This window comes from Musa acuminata, chromosome BXJ1-4 (genome assembly GCF_036884655.1).
Source record: "Musa acuminata AAA Group cultivar baxijiao chromosome BXJ1-4, Cavendish_Baxijiao_AAA, whole genome shotgun sequence".
NCBI lineage: Eukaryota > Viridiplantae > Streptophyta > Magnoliopsida > Zingiberales > Musaceae > Musa > Musa acuminata.
The window spans coordinates 44,368,084-44,383,715 of NC_088330.1; the positions used below are offsets into that span (position 1 = coordinate 44,368,084).

General features: G+C 49.1%; 3 protein-coding genes across 3 annotated transcripts; all 3 read left to right on the top strand.

Annotated features, from left to right (window-relative positions):
* The first annotated feature begins 558 nt into the window (after positions 1 to 558).
* LOC135672251 (transcriptional regulator STERILE APETALA-like) lies at positions 559 to 8,195 on the top strand. The gene is made up of 2 exons (XM_065180709.1): positions 559 to 816; positions 7,002 to 8,195. The coding sequence occupies exons 1-2, from the start codon at positions 559 to 561 to the stop codon at positions 8,193 to 8,195; spliced, it is 1,452 nt and encodes a 483-aa protein (XP_065036781.1).
* A 989-nt stretch (positions 8,196 to 9,184) lies between these two features.
* Positions 9,185 to 12,822, top strand: LOC135672252 (uncharacterized). Its single transcript, XM_065180710.1, is given in 9 exon segments — positions 9,185 to 9,407; positions 9,476 to 9,786; positions 9,789 to 10,016; positions 10,118 to 10,367; positions 10,436 to 10,921; positions 10,987 to 11,782; positions 11,872 to 12,019; positions 12,092 to 12,255; positions 12,369 to 12,822. Coding segments are annotated over 9 exon segments (3,060 nt in total).
* Positions 12,823 to 13,742: 920 nt separating this feature from the next.
* LOC135671938 (chlorophyll a-b binding protein 151, chloroplastic) lies at positions 13,743 to 14,846 on the top strand. Its single transcript, XM_065180370.1, has 2 exons — positions 13,743 to 13,955; positions 14,032 to 14,846. Exons 1-2 carry the CDS (start codon positions 13,813 to 13,815, stop codon positions 14,681 to 14,683), a joined length of 795 nt encoding a protein of 264 aa, XP_065036442.1. The 5' UTR covers positions 13,743 to 13,812; the 3' UTR covers positions 14,684 to 14,846.
* Positions 14,847 to 15,632: the final 786 nt, after the last annotated feature.

A 15,632-nucleotide genomic window follows, 5' to 3' on the forward strand; every position in this document is an offset into this window, starting at 1 on the left:
CATCGTGGACGTAGGAGAGATGGCCATGGCGTATGCTGCATGGGAAACAACGTATGCCACAACAGGAGAGGAGCGCAGACGAGGGGAATTGACCTGTTAACATCCTGTCATTATTATTACTTCATATCGAAATCAACACATTTTTTTTCTCCTCTTATAATTTTATGCCTTTTTTTAACTTGCTCAATATCTTGGTCACAACAGAAATCAAACATACATTTTGACCACCCATATGGTCTCATGGTGCGGAAATGCATCCAAGGTATGCTTCTTCCTGCCATCCTTCCAAGCTCCGGTTGGTGGGCCACCTACGATACCCACCGTCACGTGCCCTGCAGCCCACCGAAGCCCAACAAGAATATATATATATATATATATATATATATATATATATATATATATATAACTCGATTATGAGCACTAAATAATATAATACCGGAAAAAAGAACGCCACCACGCCTATAAAGCCCTGCACTAAACCCCCCATCTCCACCGCCTTCTCGCGGTCTCATTTGGTTCCCTCTTCCAATTCTCTACGGCCCTGTTACTCTGGCAGCCATGTCGAGCTCGCCGCCGGAACGACGCGGAGGCGGGGGCGAGGGGGAGAGGGGAGAGGAAGCCGCCGCCCCCGTAGCACGCGCGGCCGCTGGCCTCGGGCGCCGCCGTTCGGGGGATCCTTCCTCGTCGCGGCAGAGGTCCGCCGACGAGGTCTGGCCGGAACACTTCGTGGAGGCTGTCGCCGCCCAGGTCGCCGTCGACGCCACTCGCTCCGCCGGGCGCCTGGCCGCCGCGCCTGCCGTCGTCGCCGTGTTCCAGGTCTTTCCTTCTCCTTTACATCTCCGCTGTGTTATCCAAGCAGAGCGCATTAGTTTCTCTATCATATTATTCTCTTGCTTCGCGGCAGTTCCATATTAGTTATCAACATCTCATGAACATTAAGTTTGGAACCACGAAAACCATGGATAGAGCATGATAATAACCGTGTTGGAACCACGAAACCCGGATGAGTTGTCTACAGTGCGTAACGATATCGCTGGAATAGCAATGGGCAGTAGACTTGCTCTTGGAGGAGGAGAGGTTCCGTGGAGTGTTTCCACGTATAGGTGTTCTTCGGATCGCTCTTTTGTTTGGTCTATTTCTTCGTTCCTTTGGTCTCGTTTGGGTTATATTTATTGTGTGCAGTGCCACCCTTACTTGTGCTACCGAAGTAGCATAAGCATTCCTTCTGCTATTTCTCTCTCTGACGACGGCTAGCTCTGCGAAGCTACCTGGGTTTCGACTTCGCTCCTCTATCGCGTCTCTTTCTCTCGTTCTCTCTCTCTCTCCGCAGTCGGAGCCAGTCGGATGGCTGGCTTTTTGCTGGACAGTTTGCGCTTGCAATTGTCGACATCTTCTACAACGTTACACGATTCTGCTGCTGTAGCAGCAGAAGCAGCTGGGACTCCTCCTCCTCTGTCAAATCCATTATTTCTCTTTCTCTCTTAGAACTTTTGTGCACCGCTCCCAGACGGGAGGTCTGAGCACAGAACCAGTGGTGGGTGATGGCGTGTGATCCTCTGTTCCTTTGACCGCGCCCGTTTTAACTCCCCTCGACCCATCCCTGTCGCTGCTTTATCTGCTTACGTTCAGCCGGTCCCCCCCGCGGAAAGGATCGAAGGAAAGGGAGCTCGGGGTTGGCGTACAGCGGATGGGATGCGATGAGATGAGATGGGATAGAATAAGGCAGAGCGGAGGCACAGGCGCCGTCAGCAGACGCCCGTCCCTTTCAGTTCCGTTTTGGTCCTTTTTTATCGGGGAGAGGGGAAGCATACAAACACACACCCTCTTTTCTTACTCCAGCCAATTCTGTAGAGTTTGCTTCCCCACTTTCCCCCTCGTTCTTCTGCTTCGCGTGTGTCTGATGGTTTTATTAGACGACAAGTAGGAGAAGGGGTGATTGTGTTGACGGGCTTTTGAATGGAGGGCTCTCAATCCCAATCCTTTGGGTTAAGTTTCAGCCGTAGCGGGCGATGTCGTGTTGTTTGTGTATGGCTTGAATCTTCGGGCGAGAGTGAGAGTTGGTGGAGAGGGGGAGTGCTTTCTTTAATGGCGTTCCTTGGAAATGAAAGTGTGGGGGAAAGAAGCAGCACGGCATGTGCCTTTTGTTGCATGGGCGGACGAAACCTTCGCTGCTTCCAACGACATGGTTCAACTCCTCCACTCCCGCCTCCCCCCTCCCCCTCTCTCTCTCTCTCTCTCTCTCTCTCTCTCTTTCTCCCTGAGACCAAGAGGCCATAGGCTGCAGCAGCCCCCGGGGGGACGGGGGCGCTGGAATTCCCATTTTATCCTCTGCAGTCGGGGATGGCAACATCATCTTCGTCGCCCCTCATCCAAACCTATCCACCACCGCTGCTTTCTGCTGCTGACAGCTCTTTCTCAAGCACATGCACGCCTCATTCTTAGAACCAGTGTTTGTACACACTGCTCTCTTCATGCGTGCTCATGTGCGGGTTCTATAAGCTCCGCTTGCCATCGGAATCTGCATAAGAGGAAAATGTACGTGATTTCTCCAACCTTTTTCGTCTCCCCTGCTTTGCTTGGTTAAAACGTGTTGGGTCATATATAGTTTTACACGGAGGTCAAACGTTCGCGAGGCAACAGTGTCGTAGTTCCGTACTGCAAAAGCTTGTTCAAAGTCCCACCACCTCTGAACGCACATGGTCTCACTGCAAAGTCCAACGCCCAGTGGCTTTGTCGTTTTACCACCGCTTCCTTTTTGTTGATGGGATGTAAGGATCCAGCCAAGTCCAAATCAGACCGAAAGTACTCTTCACAGACAGAATCGAAAAGAGAGTAGGGAGGGGAGGGGTAGGCTGGGGGCCAAAGAAAGGGAGAGAGAAAAGGGTCGATCAAATCTCAGCAATCTCGCACGGTTCTCACCATGCCTCCTGCTGTCCTGCCTCTCTTGGTGACTGCACCACCAAAGCCCAACTTTTTGGTGGGTCTTACCTTACAAGCCGTGGTACTGTTCACGGGCGGTACCTCCATTTTTGGGTGCGGTGGTGGTGGTTGTGGTGGTGGGGGAGGCGGCTCCCGGAGTGGTCTCAGGCTTTCTTAGGCACGCATGTGTACAAACCCCAATGCCCTGTTGTGTGTTGGAGCATCATCGCCTTCGGGAGGAGACCTACACATGACTCCATTTCTGAACGATGATATCAGCCACCACGAATGGGATTCTCCAACGTACGAAGGCGTACGGTGTGAAGGTGGCGGTAAGGATTGCGGGAACAGGAAGTCCGGCGGCAGTACGTCATGCCATGGTATGGTTTAAAGGTGACAAAGAAAGGGCCGATTGCTGTGCGTTTTGTGATCCTTGTTTTATTAGCTACAGCATCGTATATATATATATATATATATATATATATATATATCTCAGGGAGATGTGCCCTGATCTTTGAGGCCTGACATGCAGTTGTGCGTCGTCCCAGAGGGATTCACGGGATCCTATCATAACAGTAACAGATGCATGAGGCTGGTGGATTCTTCTTAAATTTAATGTTGGTTGCCTTCTCTTCCTTGTCTTTGGCCTGACATTGGCCTTCTCTTTCCTACGGTACGATTGAAGAAAGGTCTTAAAGCTGCTGCTGCCGCTGCCTCTGCCTCTGCCTCTGCCTCTGCTGCTCCATCATATTTAATTGCAGCTCTCGGCCTTCGAACCATGAGCTCCGTTTCGTGAGCATTTATGGAGCGGAAGCGGAGGGTCTGTGGGGGTGGTGTGTGTTGATTAGTTAAGTGAGGCTCGGCAGCATCACTTCAATGCTTATGAAGCATTGCACGAGCCCCACGTCCTTTATTGCCAAGCTGACGAGCTTTTATCGTCGGAAATCTCTGTCTTGTATGTAATTTAGAGATCTAGGGAGGTGTGCAAGATCTAATATATCATGGTCTCCGATATGTTACGTCCTGAACACCACAAGTTCATCACGTCGACCAAACGTTGTCAGCATAATCTGAACATACACAAGTGAGGAGGCAAAACTAGCTCTTCTTCAACCGAAGGTTATATTCTTCGTGCTACAAAACAAGGGGTGTGTAAGGAACACGATGGATGTTTGCCTTCTCACGCTGCCTGTTTGCTAAAATGCGAGTAGGGAGCATCAGTCTCGAGTTGCTGCATTACGTTGCATTCTTGTAGGAAGTTGTCAAGACTGAACTTTCGTATCAAACATTTTGCCGCATTTGTCCTACGATAAGGTTTTTTGATGATCCAGGAGCGTACACTGATGTGTCGTTTACCTGTAACTTTCACATTGGTTTTAGCTGATACTCGAAAACTGTGGAGATAGGGTCATTTTGCTTTATTTGTATGTTCTAGATATCTATATTCTTCGATGAAAAAAAATAATTAAATAATTGCTTTATCTGCTCACATTTTTGACAATGTAGTAGTTACTCTTCATTGTACATGAAGGAGAGAGATCAAGTAATATACAGATGCAGGTCAGGTCAACAACTCTTACACAATCTATATTTGATGTGCTTCAATGAACATATCATGTGCAGTAATCTGGGCAGAAATGCTAGGGGCCTTTGTGCTGTTGCCATCATGAGAATGGGGCAAAAATACTCTTGTTTAATATAAGAATTTGTGAGATAATACAAAAAACAAGGAATGGATCTATATTAGTATACATATGCAAACATGCTATGTACATGCATATGAATGGTTTCACCCTTGGAAGTGTGTGTATATTTTATGTGATTTGTTTAATTTTGGTATATGTGCTTATCACTCGAAAGAAAAAACAAAAACACAAATAATGAATTGTTAGATCATAATTTTATGGTCCATTTTGGTTATAAGTGGTAATTGGTTAAATTTAGGATATCTCTTGATTGGATAAAAGAGCATTTTTTCTGACTTTTCTTAATATCTTTTCTTGAAATGTAAATTTGTGCATCTTAACTCTGAGCCCCCGTTTTAACCTTGGTAATGAAAAGTTATTTTATTCATTGTAGCACAACTTTTAATTCATTATTGGTTTGTGATTTGAAGCCAGATTGTTTGATTTCCCAGATAGATATTTTTTCTGGTTCGGATTGTGTTTGAAATCCTGTGCATATTGTTTGTTTGAATCAATTTACATCGAATGTTTATGATGTACACTATTGTTAATGTCTAGAAACAACAATGTGTTAGGCTTCTAAACCATTTGAACTGGAAAATTCCTTGGATGTAGAATAAGGATAATTGCTCAATGTCACACCGGGCGATGTTGATGAGTGTTTGATTGTCTTTTCGATGGATCATGATTTGATGAAGTATATTGTATGCGCGAGTTGTGACAAGTTGAACACTCTGTTGATTGATCTCGTAGACTAGAAAGGAAAGATTCATGCTCAAATTTGAGGAGTGAAGAAACCTTGGCATGGACTTGATCAGGGTGTAGTTCTCCTGAAAATAATCCTAAAACTTAGATGAACAATTTGAATAACACAAACAATGTGTAGCCCGAAGAAATGAGATTCCTAGATTAATGCTAGAAAGTCTTTGGTCTCAAAGCCAGCTGACAATGTCTGGTTCATAGGGCATTCTTATATGTGAGATTTTTCCTGCTGATGTCCGATACATGCTTGTTGAAGATATTCACCTTATTTGTCCTGGGCTAATCATTATCCCTTAAAACCTGTTAACTTGACAGCGCAGCAGTCGATGAAAGAGTTAGCATCAATTTATATGAAATGTAACGAGTTGTTAAGAAAGATTAGGTGCATTGCCTCTTCTCATTTAAAACAAAAGAAAAGAAAAGAAAATTTAGGATGGTGCAGAGAGTGTTAGTCTCGAGATTATGAAAAGAAAGCCGGAGGACTTGACAATCTGCTGTTATTCACACCATGATTTATAATTCTGCAAACTCGGTAGTCGATGGAAAACAAAAACTCTGCCAAGGTTGGGTCAACAAAAACCGAAACTCTTCCGTAGAATATCTCCTCTTAGAATTCGCAAGTTAAGCTTGATGAGGTCGTGAATTTTGATCTTGCTCTTGTTATCTGGATATTTGCACATTGTTAGTTAGATTCTGAGCATCCATGTTGAATTTGAGGTATGACGTTTTATCATATGATCTTGAGCATTGTCAATGCTAATCCTTGCAATGTGGTGTGACTATGTGAGTGCTACTGAGCTGATCTTGTTTCTGGTTTGGCTGTTATCATTGCTAGCTTGCTCAACAAATGTTGTCTTTTTAAGTTCGTAACATCACGGATTATTTCTCCCTATGTGACCTGAGTCCCCCGAAAAGCGCAAAAAACCCTTTTGCAACTTCTTTGCAGATTTCAAAAGGAAGTTCGATGAATAATGTCATGACTGCACTTGCACAATCTTTTTGTTCATCAGTCTTTCTAGGAACTCTGAAGTAGTAGTAATCTTGCATGCAAAGTTTGCTTTCTCAAGCTTGATGTCTGCACATGAATTCTCATTTCAGGAACCTCTTATCCTGTGGTCGCCTTTGTTTGCACTGGATGTTGTTTTATGAGTTATTCGGCTCTATTTGAACTCTTGTACGATCTTCTCTTTCTCTTTCTTTCGAGTAAAAATGGTAGAGTGAGAAGGTAAAATAGTCATGCTATTATTTGGTGATGTGAGAGAATTTGGAATGGCATTCACAAGCCATACGCTGAGTCTGAGCTTTTACTGCACTATCAGTTCGGCTGAGGCCGAGCTTTTATTGCTGTATCAGTCTCTGAGACTTCGAGTCATTCCAAACTCCGCATTCAATTTGGAGCAATGAACTCACACTTGCTGCATCAAGATCGGTACTGAAACATGCAGGTCATTGTATGCTTTTGCTTCTACTTTCTTGCAACAAATGTCATAATGTTCATCCTGCTACTTCGTCTCTCTGTGACAACATTCTTGTACTACAGGCAAGTTGTGTTCTACGTGACATACGCAACGCAATGCATGCTGTGGATTTGACGGAAAGCATTGTGAAGTGCTCAAGTCTACGCTATATTTTTAGGACATTACTCAGTTTCCATGTTTGAGTTGTGGTGGCATTGATGGGGACTTGCAGGTGTGCTCGACGTGGAGAGACGTTTCCCGTTCGGAGCTCCTGTGGCAGGATCTCTGCCGCCGCGTTTGGTCTCGTCGGCGTTCCTCGCTCCCGTCCTGGCGCGACGAGTTCGTTCGCCTCCACCGCACTGCCGCCAACTTCCGGTTCCGCCGCTGTGCCTACTCCCAGCTGCTGCCTGCCTCCTCCGACGCACTCTCCTGCCGCCGTCTCGCCCTCTCGGACCACCACCTTGCTGCCGGCTTCCACGATGGCTCCGTCCTTCTGTTCGATCTCCCTGCCGGACAGCTGCTCGCCACCTACAGGGCCGACCCTCACCGCGACCGCCTCGGCCGCTTCTCCCAGGCTATCTCCGGCATCATACTCCTCGCTGAGCCCGACGAGAGCCTGACCTTCTCTTCCCAGGACGGAGACATCCACGTGGCCAGCCTTGACGTCTCTGGCTCCGTCCGGCGTGCCCACGTCGGGAACCTTATGGAGGACGGAACGCTGGTGGACTTCACCGGCGACGCTCGGTGGTGGGTGGGCTTGTTCGCAGGTGTTCCCGGGCGGTCGTGGCACATCTGGGGCGCCGACACCGAGCAGCTGGTGTATGTGGGTGGTACCTTGACGGACTCCAACGCTATCCTGGGTTGGCACATGCTCACCGACTTGTCTCGCCCGGTGCTCGCCCGCACGAGGATTGCGGAGCCAGGAATCGTGGTTGGGTGCACCGCTTCGAGCATGGAGGTGGTGGACTTGAACGACAGCGGCACAATCCTAAACCAGCTCGAACTCCCGCACGGCGCGGTCGTGGACTCGGTTGACGCGTGCGAGGGCCGGGTGATGGCCGCGGACTCGCGAGGTCTGGCGAAGGTGCGGGAGGTGCCGACGCTGCAGGAGCTTTGCAGGTTCGGCACCGGGAGGCGGGTGGAGGGACAGCAGCAGCAGGGAACGGTGCGTGTCAAAGCGTGCATGAACTGGTGTTACGCGATCGTGTGTTCCGGTCGCGGAGTTCGGGTATGGGATGCGACGACCGGCGCGTACTTGTACAGCTTCAGGGAGCGGATAGGCGAGGCCGCCGTCGCTGCTGCCAGTGACCGGTACATCTCTGCCTGGGCCGACGATAGTGGTTTGCACCTGTGGGATTTTGGAGACTTGTAGGCGGATGAGCACATGCAGGGGAGCGGCGATCTTTCTGCAAGTACGTAGGAGATGCTGACGCATGCAGGAGAACGTAGGAAGAGGAAGTAGGAGAAGGAATGGAGAGAGAGAGAGAGAGAGAGAGAGAGCGATCATGTCATTGATGATTAGAGTTGAAGTAAGCTACCACCATTGTATGCTGGGGGGCAATCCAGAAGACGCTTAGTATTGTTCTATGATTCATCTTCATCTTTGTTTTTTCTTCTTGTGATGGGGTGACAAATCTGGAAGCAACTGTTCTTCCAATTCACTGTCTGGGTTCGTATTTTTCTGCCACTGTGCGACTGATTAAGGTTAAACGCTGGACTTGGATCTGTAAAATGTAGAAGCAATGAAGACAGTGAATCATATGCTCAGAACACGGAAATGTAGGTTTCAGATCAGATAACATCTACATGTAGAGTATATGTGGGCGTATACACAAATATGCACAACTTGAGGGGTGTATAAGCAAAATTCTAACCTGGCGACGTGGAGCGGATGAGGATATATGCGCAATTATATCCATGTTTGAGGGCCATTATTTCATCTCATGCCATTATAACCATTGAAGTGGGCTAACAATAGGCTCTGCCCAACTTAATGCCACATTATTGGGCCAATATCTGTCATTAATGGGCTTCATGACATAACCAAAGCCGTAAATTTGGCCTCAGGCGGTCGCCGGTGTCCGTCGCAGCAGCAGGAGTCCTATAAAAGTCGGACTGCTCTCATGCGACCGTCGCAGGCACGGCGGAGTCAGAGTCGTGTCGTAATAGAATTCCTGTTGTTTTACTCTTCGCTCTTCCACGGTTGTCTCCACATATTCGGACATGAAACTGCAACTGCCAACTCCAACTCCAACTCGTCTTAGTGTCTTCCTCTCTCTGTATATATACACAGGCACAGGAGACAGCACCTCACAACTCCTCCTCCGGTGCTCCACGGAAGATAACAATTCCCATCTCATCATGGACCCCGTCGCCGCCGGTGCTCCCATGGAAGACGACGATGCTCGTGGCATCATAAGCGATGGGCCAGCCGCAGACCCTATAACCGATGACCACAGCCGCCGAGCTACGACCTCTCCTCCCTCCCTTCAATTGTTCAATTGTTGGGAAGACGACAATGGTCTTGGCATCAAAAGCGATGGCCCAGCCGCAGTCCCTATCGCCGATGACCCCCGCCGCCGAGGTACGACCTCTCCTCCATGCCTTCAATTGTTCAATTGTTTGTGAAGTAGCTGCCGTAGAATTAACGAGAGTCTTCCATGTTAGCCCTTGATGATACTGACTACTCCGTAAACGGAATCGGCGACGGTGAAGACGACAATGCTCGTGGCATCATAAGCGATGGGCCAGCCGCAGACCCTATAACCGATGACCACCGCTGCCGAGCTACGACCTCTCCTCCCGCCCTTCAATTGTTCAATTGTTGGGAAGACGACAATGCTCTTGGCATCATAAGCGATGGCCCAGCCCCAGTCCCTATCGCCGATGACCCCCGCCGCCGAGGTACGACCTCTCCTCCATGCCTTCAATTGTTCAATTGTTTGTGAAGTAGCTGCCGTAGAATTAACGAGAGTCTTCCATGTTAGCCCTTGATGATACTGACTACTCCGTAAACGGAATCGGCGACGGTGAAGACGACAATGCTCGTGGCATCATAACCGATGGGCCAGCCGCAGACCCTATAACCGATGACCGCCGCTGCCGAGCGACGACCTCTCCTCCCGCCCTTCAATTGTTCAATTGTTGGGAAGACGACAATGCTCTTGGCATCATAAGCGATGGCCCAGCCCCAGTCCCTATCGCCGATGACCCCCGCCGCCGAGGTACGACCTCTCCTCCATGCCTTCAATTGTTCAATTGTTTGTGAAGCAGCTGCCGTAGAATTAACGAGAGTCTTCCATGTTAGCCCTTGATGATACTGACTACTCCGTAAACGGAATCGGCGACGGTGAAGACGGCAATGCTCGTGGCATCATAACCGATGGGCCAGCCGCAGACCCTATAACCGATGACCGCCGCTGCCGAGCTACGACCTCTCCTCCCGCCCTTCAATTGTTCAATTGTTGGGAAGACGACAATGCTCTTGGCATCATAAGCGATGGCCCAGCCCCAGTCCCTATCGCCGATGATCACCGCCACCGAGGTACGACCTCTCCTCCATGCCTTCAATTGTTCAATTGTTGGTGAAGTAGCTGCCGTAGAATTAACGAGAGTCTTCCATGTTAGCCCTTGATGATACTGACTACTATGTAAACGGAATCGGCGACGGTGAAGACGACAATGCTCGTGGCATCATAAGCGATGGCCCAGCCGCAGACCCTATAACCGATGACCGCCGCCGCCAAGCTACGACCTCTCCCCCCGCCCTTCAATTGTTCAATTGTTGGGAAGACGACAATGCTCTTGGCATCATAAGCGATGGCCCAGCCCCAGTCCCTATCGCCGATGATCACCGCCACCGAGGTACGACCTCTCCTCCATGCCTTCAATCGTTCAATTGTTGCGAAGACGACAATGCTCTTGGCATCATAAGCGATGGCCCAGCCGGAGTCCCTATCGCCGATGACCACCGCCGCCGAGGCACGTCCTCTCCTCCCTCTCTTCAATTGTTCGATTGTTGTGAAGACGACAATGCTCTTGGCATCATAGGCAATGGCCCAGCCGCAGACCCTATCGCCGATGACCCCCGCCGCCGAGGTACGACCTCTCCTCCATCCCTTCGATCGTTCAATTGTTTGTGAAGTAGCTGCCGTAGAATTAAGGAGAGTCTTCCATGTTAGCCCTTGATGATACTGACTACTCTGTAAACGGAATCGGCGACGGTGAATCATCCGACTGCCATCAAGTTCATGCCGGGGAGTCGAGCAGAGGAGACTTGTACGACGAGAAATCGAGCGACGGCTTCGATGTCTACGAGTTGATAGGTCGTGATCTCAGACGAGCTTTAAATTTCGGTGAGCCGAGCTCGAGTCGCGGAAGCGACGACCTCGAGAGCTCGGTACCTCCTTCAGTCGAACCTCCTGCCTCCGTTGCATACCCGAGCCTCTTTTACTCCTATCCGTCCGACGTTGCATCCACCGACTCACAAGATCGTTTGCCTTCTCACTCCGTTCCTGATGCAGCCTATTATTACGATATATTCTGCCCTCACCTCAACCCATACCCATCTTCTCACTACTACATTAGCCGCCCGAGAGCTAAAGAATTAGTCCGGCAGTCGCTGCTCTACTATGAAAGTATTGACCTTTCGGCAGTCATGGCAACATCCTCCTGCTTTTTGTGCTCGGGACGTCCGATAGTGACTCGCGAAGTTCGGGAACAACCACCATGCAGTCGATGCTTCCAGGAATTCTTGGATGGTAGAGAACCTGAGATCACCCAGAAAGTCCTTGCTGGATTTCTTCGGTGCTCGGTGTACGACATGATGATGGACTGCAGAGGAAGCGATTTTATACTGAAACTGTTGCACGTCGCCGATGATGTACAGCGGAGGCAAATGGAGGATTACGTTAGGAAGGATCATCGCATGCTTCTCAAGGTTGCCAAGGATTCCTCCGGGTAATGCTCCTCCTCAATCTTGGATCTCAAGAACTACATGTTGAGGGGATGCTGACGAATTTGGTTGCTTGATTTCCTTTTGGTTTCAGGAGTGAGTGTGTGAAAGAACTCGTCAAGATCCTCAAGTTTCCAGTAGGGAAGGCTCTCAAGTGTCATGTTAAACAACTTATGACCTGTAAGAACGGGAAAGCTGTGGTTGATTGCTGCTTGGAACATCTGAATTACGAAGCCAATAAGGTCTGCTTTCAAGCTAAAAGTAGCGATTATTGTGGTTTTTTTGCATTGGCCATGACATTTATATGCCAACAGGTCTTCATTCAAGCTGCTCTGAACTCTTTTACGGAGTTGGCATCAGACAAATGTGGCTGCTTGGCCCTTGTGAGCTGCATGGATTACTCGATGAATCCTCACAGGAACCTGTTGCTGAAAAAGACTACAGATGGTGCACTTGGACTCTCTTGCCACATTTATGGGTACAGAAGAACATCAGATAGATAGATAGATAGATAGATAGATAGATAGATAGATAGATAGATAGATAGATACTCTAAGTGATCTTTAATTCTTCTGGTCTTCTCTGCTGCAGAAACTATGTTGTGCAATGTGCCCTGAACATGAATGTGGCTTGGGCAGCGGAGACGATATGTGCTGATCTCGCAGGAAGCTTGATGGAGCTATCGGTGCACAAGAATGGCAGCTACGTCGTGCAGAGATGCCTCGAGTCGTCGGGGCGGCACCACATAATCCGAGGGTTGGATTGTCTAAGCCAGGGAGAGCTCGAGGACATGCTTCAACATTACTACGCCAACTACGTGCTGAAGACTGCATTGGCGTTCTTCAAGGTGAAGCCACTTTCTCCTCACAACCCATCTCTCGCTCCGTTAAAGCTGTCTCTTACCGCGATCTTTTTGCAGAGAGGTTGTCCCTTTTACCGGAGACTGCTCGATCGTCTTGAACGGCTCGTGCTCCCGTATAAGAATCACATACATGCGAGTAATGTGTACAAGTGTATCGTGGACATCAGAAAGCGCTCCGTCTGAGAGGGAGATGAAGCTGCCGAGTCATCTTTTTCTTGGGTTCTGTAGATGTGTTTGCAGAGTTTGGTGTCTACTTCTCTCTCTCTCTCTCTCTCTCTCTCTCTCTCTCTCTCTCTCTCTTCTATGGCTGTTTTTAATGTGTGAGATTGCTGCTTTTAGCGTATTTGTTTTCCCCTTCCATTTTGTTGTTTCCTGGTAACGAAAGGAGCGTCTGCTGTAGTTGTTTCCTTGCTATTTGATACTGTATTTTTACTTCAATGAGCAAAAAAGAGGGGAATTGATACTTAGTGCAGTGATGGAGGTGACATCTTCCGATCCCAAACATCTCTATACAGGATTACACTTATTTATGAGGTATGCATCTAAGAAAATAATGTTCATCGATTAAAGAACATGTTTTCAAAAAGTGCAACAATACTGGTAGTAAAAGGCAAATTTATCATGGCAAAGAGATAAAAGATTCTACTTGGACTTGGTTATATCATCATCACTTTGTATCTCCAGATTACTACCAGTCTGTTCTTCCCTCTGTGCACAGCAACAGAGAAATAATCCCGGGGTTGAGTGACGACCAAATATAGATGTTGATATGATAAATATTTCACTAAATCCGGTCAATTTCGACAAGTTTCTTCTATAGGGAACATTTCCTCGACCAAACCTATTATTTTTTATCCTTTTTTATCCTTCCATGGAGAGAAGATGGCGGTTGCAGATCTTTTTCAGGGACTTAGCGAGTTTGACCTCGCCAAGGATATGAACCGCCGACGTGGCTGTGCGACATTGGTGCTGGGCGAGACAAATCAGCTCCTCCGGATTCTCACTATATCTTGGTGTCGGAGGAGAACCAATGGTGTTCCTGCCGACGTGGCGTTCTCGACATCCACTAGTTCTTCTTCCTCTCTCTTATTAATGGATGCAGTCGCTTCTTCCTCCTCATCGCGGCATCAGCACTCGACTTCAGTCCGGGAAGGCTTCCTCATCGGTACTCCAATGGCTACCTCCGCGCTCCAGCAATCGGCTTTCGCCGGCCAGACCGCTCTGAAGCAGCAGAACGAGCTCGTCCGCAGGGTCGGCTCCTCCAGAGGCCGCTTCTTCATGCGCCGCACGACGGCGAGCACCCCCAAGAGCATCTGGTGTGCACTCTCTCTCTCTCTCTCTCTCTCTCTCTCTCTTCCGCCAATGAATTGGTGTTCCACCGATCTTTGACAGGTACGGGCCGGACCGTCCCAAGTACTTGGGACCCTTCTCGGAGCAGACGCCGTCGTACCTGACGGGCGAGTTCCCGGGCGACTACGGGTGGGACACGGCGGGGCTGTCGGCGGACCCGGAGACGTTCGCGAAGAACCGGGAGCTGGAGGTGATCCACGGGCGGTGGGCGATGCTGGGGGCGCTGGGGTGCGTCTTCCCGGAGATCCTGGCCAAGAACGGCGTCAAGTTCGGCGAGGCGGTGTGGTTCAAGGCCGGGGCGCAGATCTTCTCGGAGGGCGGCCTCGACTACCTGGGCAACCCCAACCTGATCCACGCGCAGAGCATCCTCGCCATCTGGGCCTGCCAGGTGGTGCTGATGGGCTTCGTGGAGGGCTATCGAGTCGGCGGCGGCCCGCTGGGTGAGGGCCTCGACGCCATCTACCCCGGCGGCGCCTTCGACCCCCTGGGCCTGGCCGACGACCCCGACGCCTTCGCGGAGCTCAAGGTGAAGGAGATCAAGAACGGCCGCCTTGCCATGTTCTCCATGTTCGGCTTCTTCGTGCAGGCCATCGTGACCGGCAAGGGCCCCATCGAGAACCTCTACGACCACCTCGCCGACCCCGTCGCCAACAACGCCTGGGCCTACGCCACCAACTTCGTCCCCGGCAAGTGATCATCTCCCGCTGCCTTCCCGCGTGCATTGACGTCGTCGTTGTCGGTCGTCTTCCTCTAAAATGGTGGTGTAACGGTACATGAAGGGAGGCTGCAATCGAGCCATCATGTGTTGTGTTGTACTGTAATATTGATATTATTAGTTAATGGTCGACTTAGTGCAAGTGTCGAAGGGCTTCACATCTGTATATGCTGCAAGAACATAGCAACGATAACACTGGAATAGAACAAACTAAGAATCTGTTGAAGAAGATTAATGCAAGCAAATTAGTGCCAAAAGATTAGAGCTTCAATCCCCATAGTTAGCATCTGATACCCATGGATAATGTACTGCATATTTAAAGATGGAAAAAGAAAAGAACTAGGACGATGTTATATAGGAAACAGAGATTAAGACCTGATTTAAACACAGATAAGAAGAGCTAAGTCTTGATCTGGAATCCACCTTTCAACAAAGATGCATGTGAATGAATCCAAAGTGATACAACCAAACAGAACTGGATTACCTTTGAGCTGCACCCGGCTACGGCAGTAGAGGGTGCCACTGTTTTTGTTGTTGCGTGGTGGTTGCTGCGTACTCTGTTTTTGTCGCACCACCGAAGGAGTTGGCCGGAGCGCAGCGTTGGCGGTGGCGAAAAAGGCAGCGAGCGTCGTGGAGATGGGAAACAGGGTGCTCTGGCTCTGATACCAAATGATAAGACCCTAAAGTCTTATCGTAGGCTCTGATACCAAATGATAAGACCCTAAAGTCTTATCATCGCTCTGATACCAATTGATAAGACCCTAAAATCTTATCGTAGGAAGAAGAAGAGAAAGGAGATGATAATGATCACTTCGAGGGGATCGGCCCTCCTTGATCGCTTCGAAGGGATCGACCCTCCTTAATCGCTTCGAGGGGATCGGCCTCCTAGGGCTTGTCAAAAGACAAAATAGTATTTTTCATAGATTAC

Coding starts and splice junctions, on each gene's coding strand:
- LOC135671938 (XM_065180370.1), top strand. CDS start 13,813: ATGGCTACCTCCGCGCTCCAGCAATCGGCTTTCGCCGGCCAGACCGCT. Junction 13,956..14,031: donor AGCACCCCCAAGAGCATCTG/GTGTGCACTCTC, acceptor GATCTTTGACAG/GTACGGGCCGGACCGTCCCA.
- LOC135672251 (XM_065180709.1), top strand. CDS start 559: ATGTCGAGCTCGCCGCCGGAACGACGCGGAGGCGGGGGCGAGGGGGAG. Junction 817..7,001: donor CCGTCGTCGCCGTGTTCCAG/GTCTTTCCTTCT, acceptor CTATATTTTTAG/GACATTACTCAGTTTCCATG.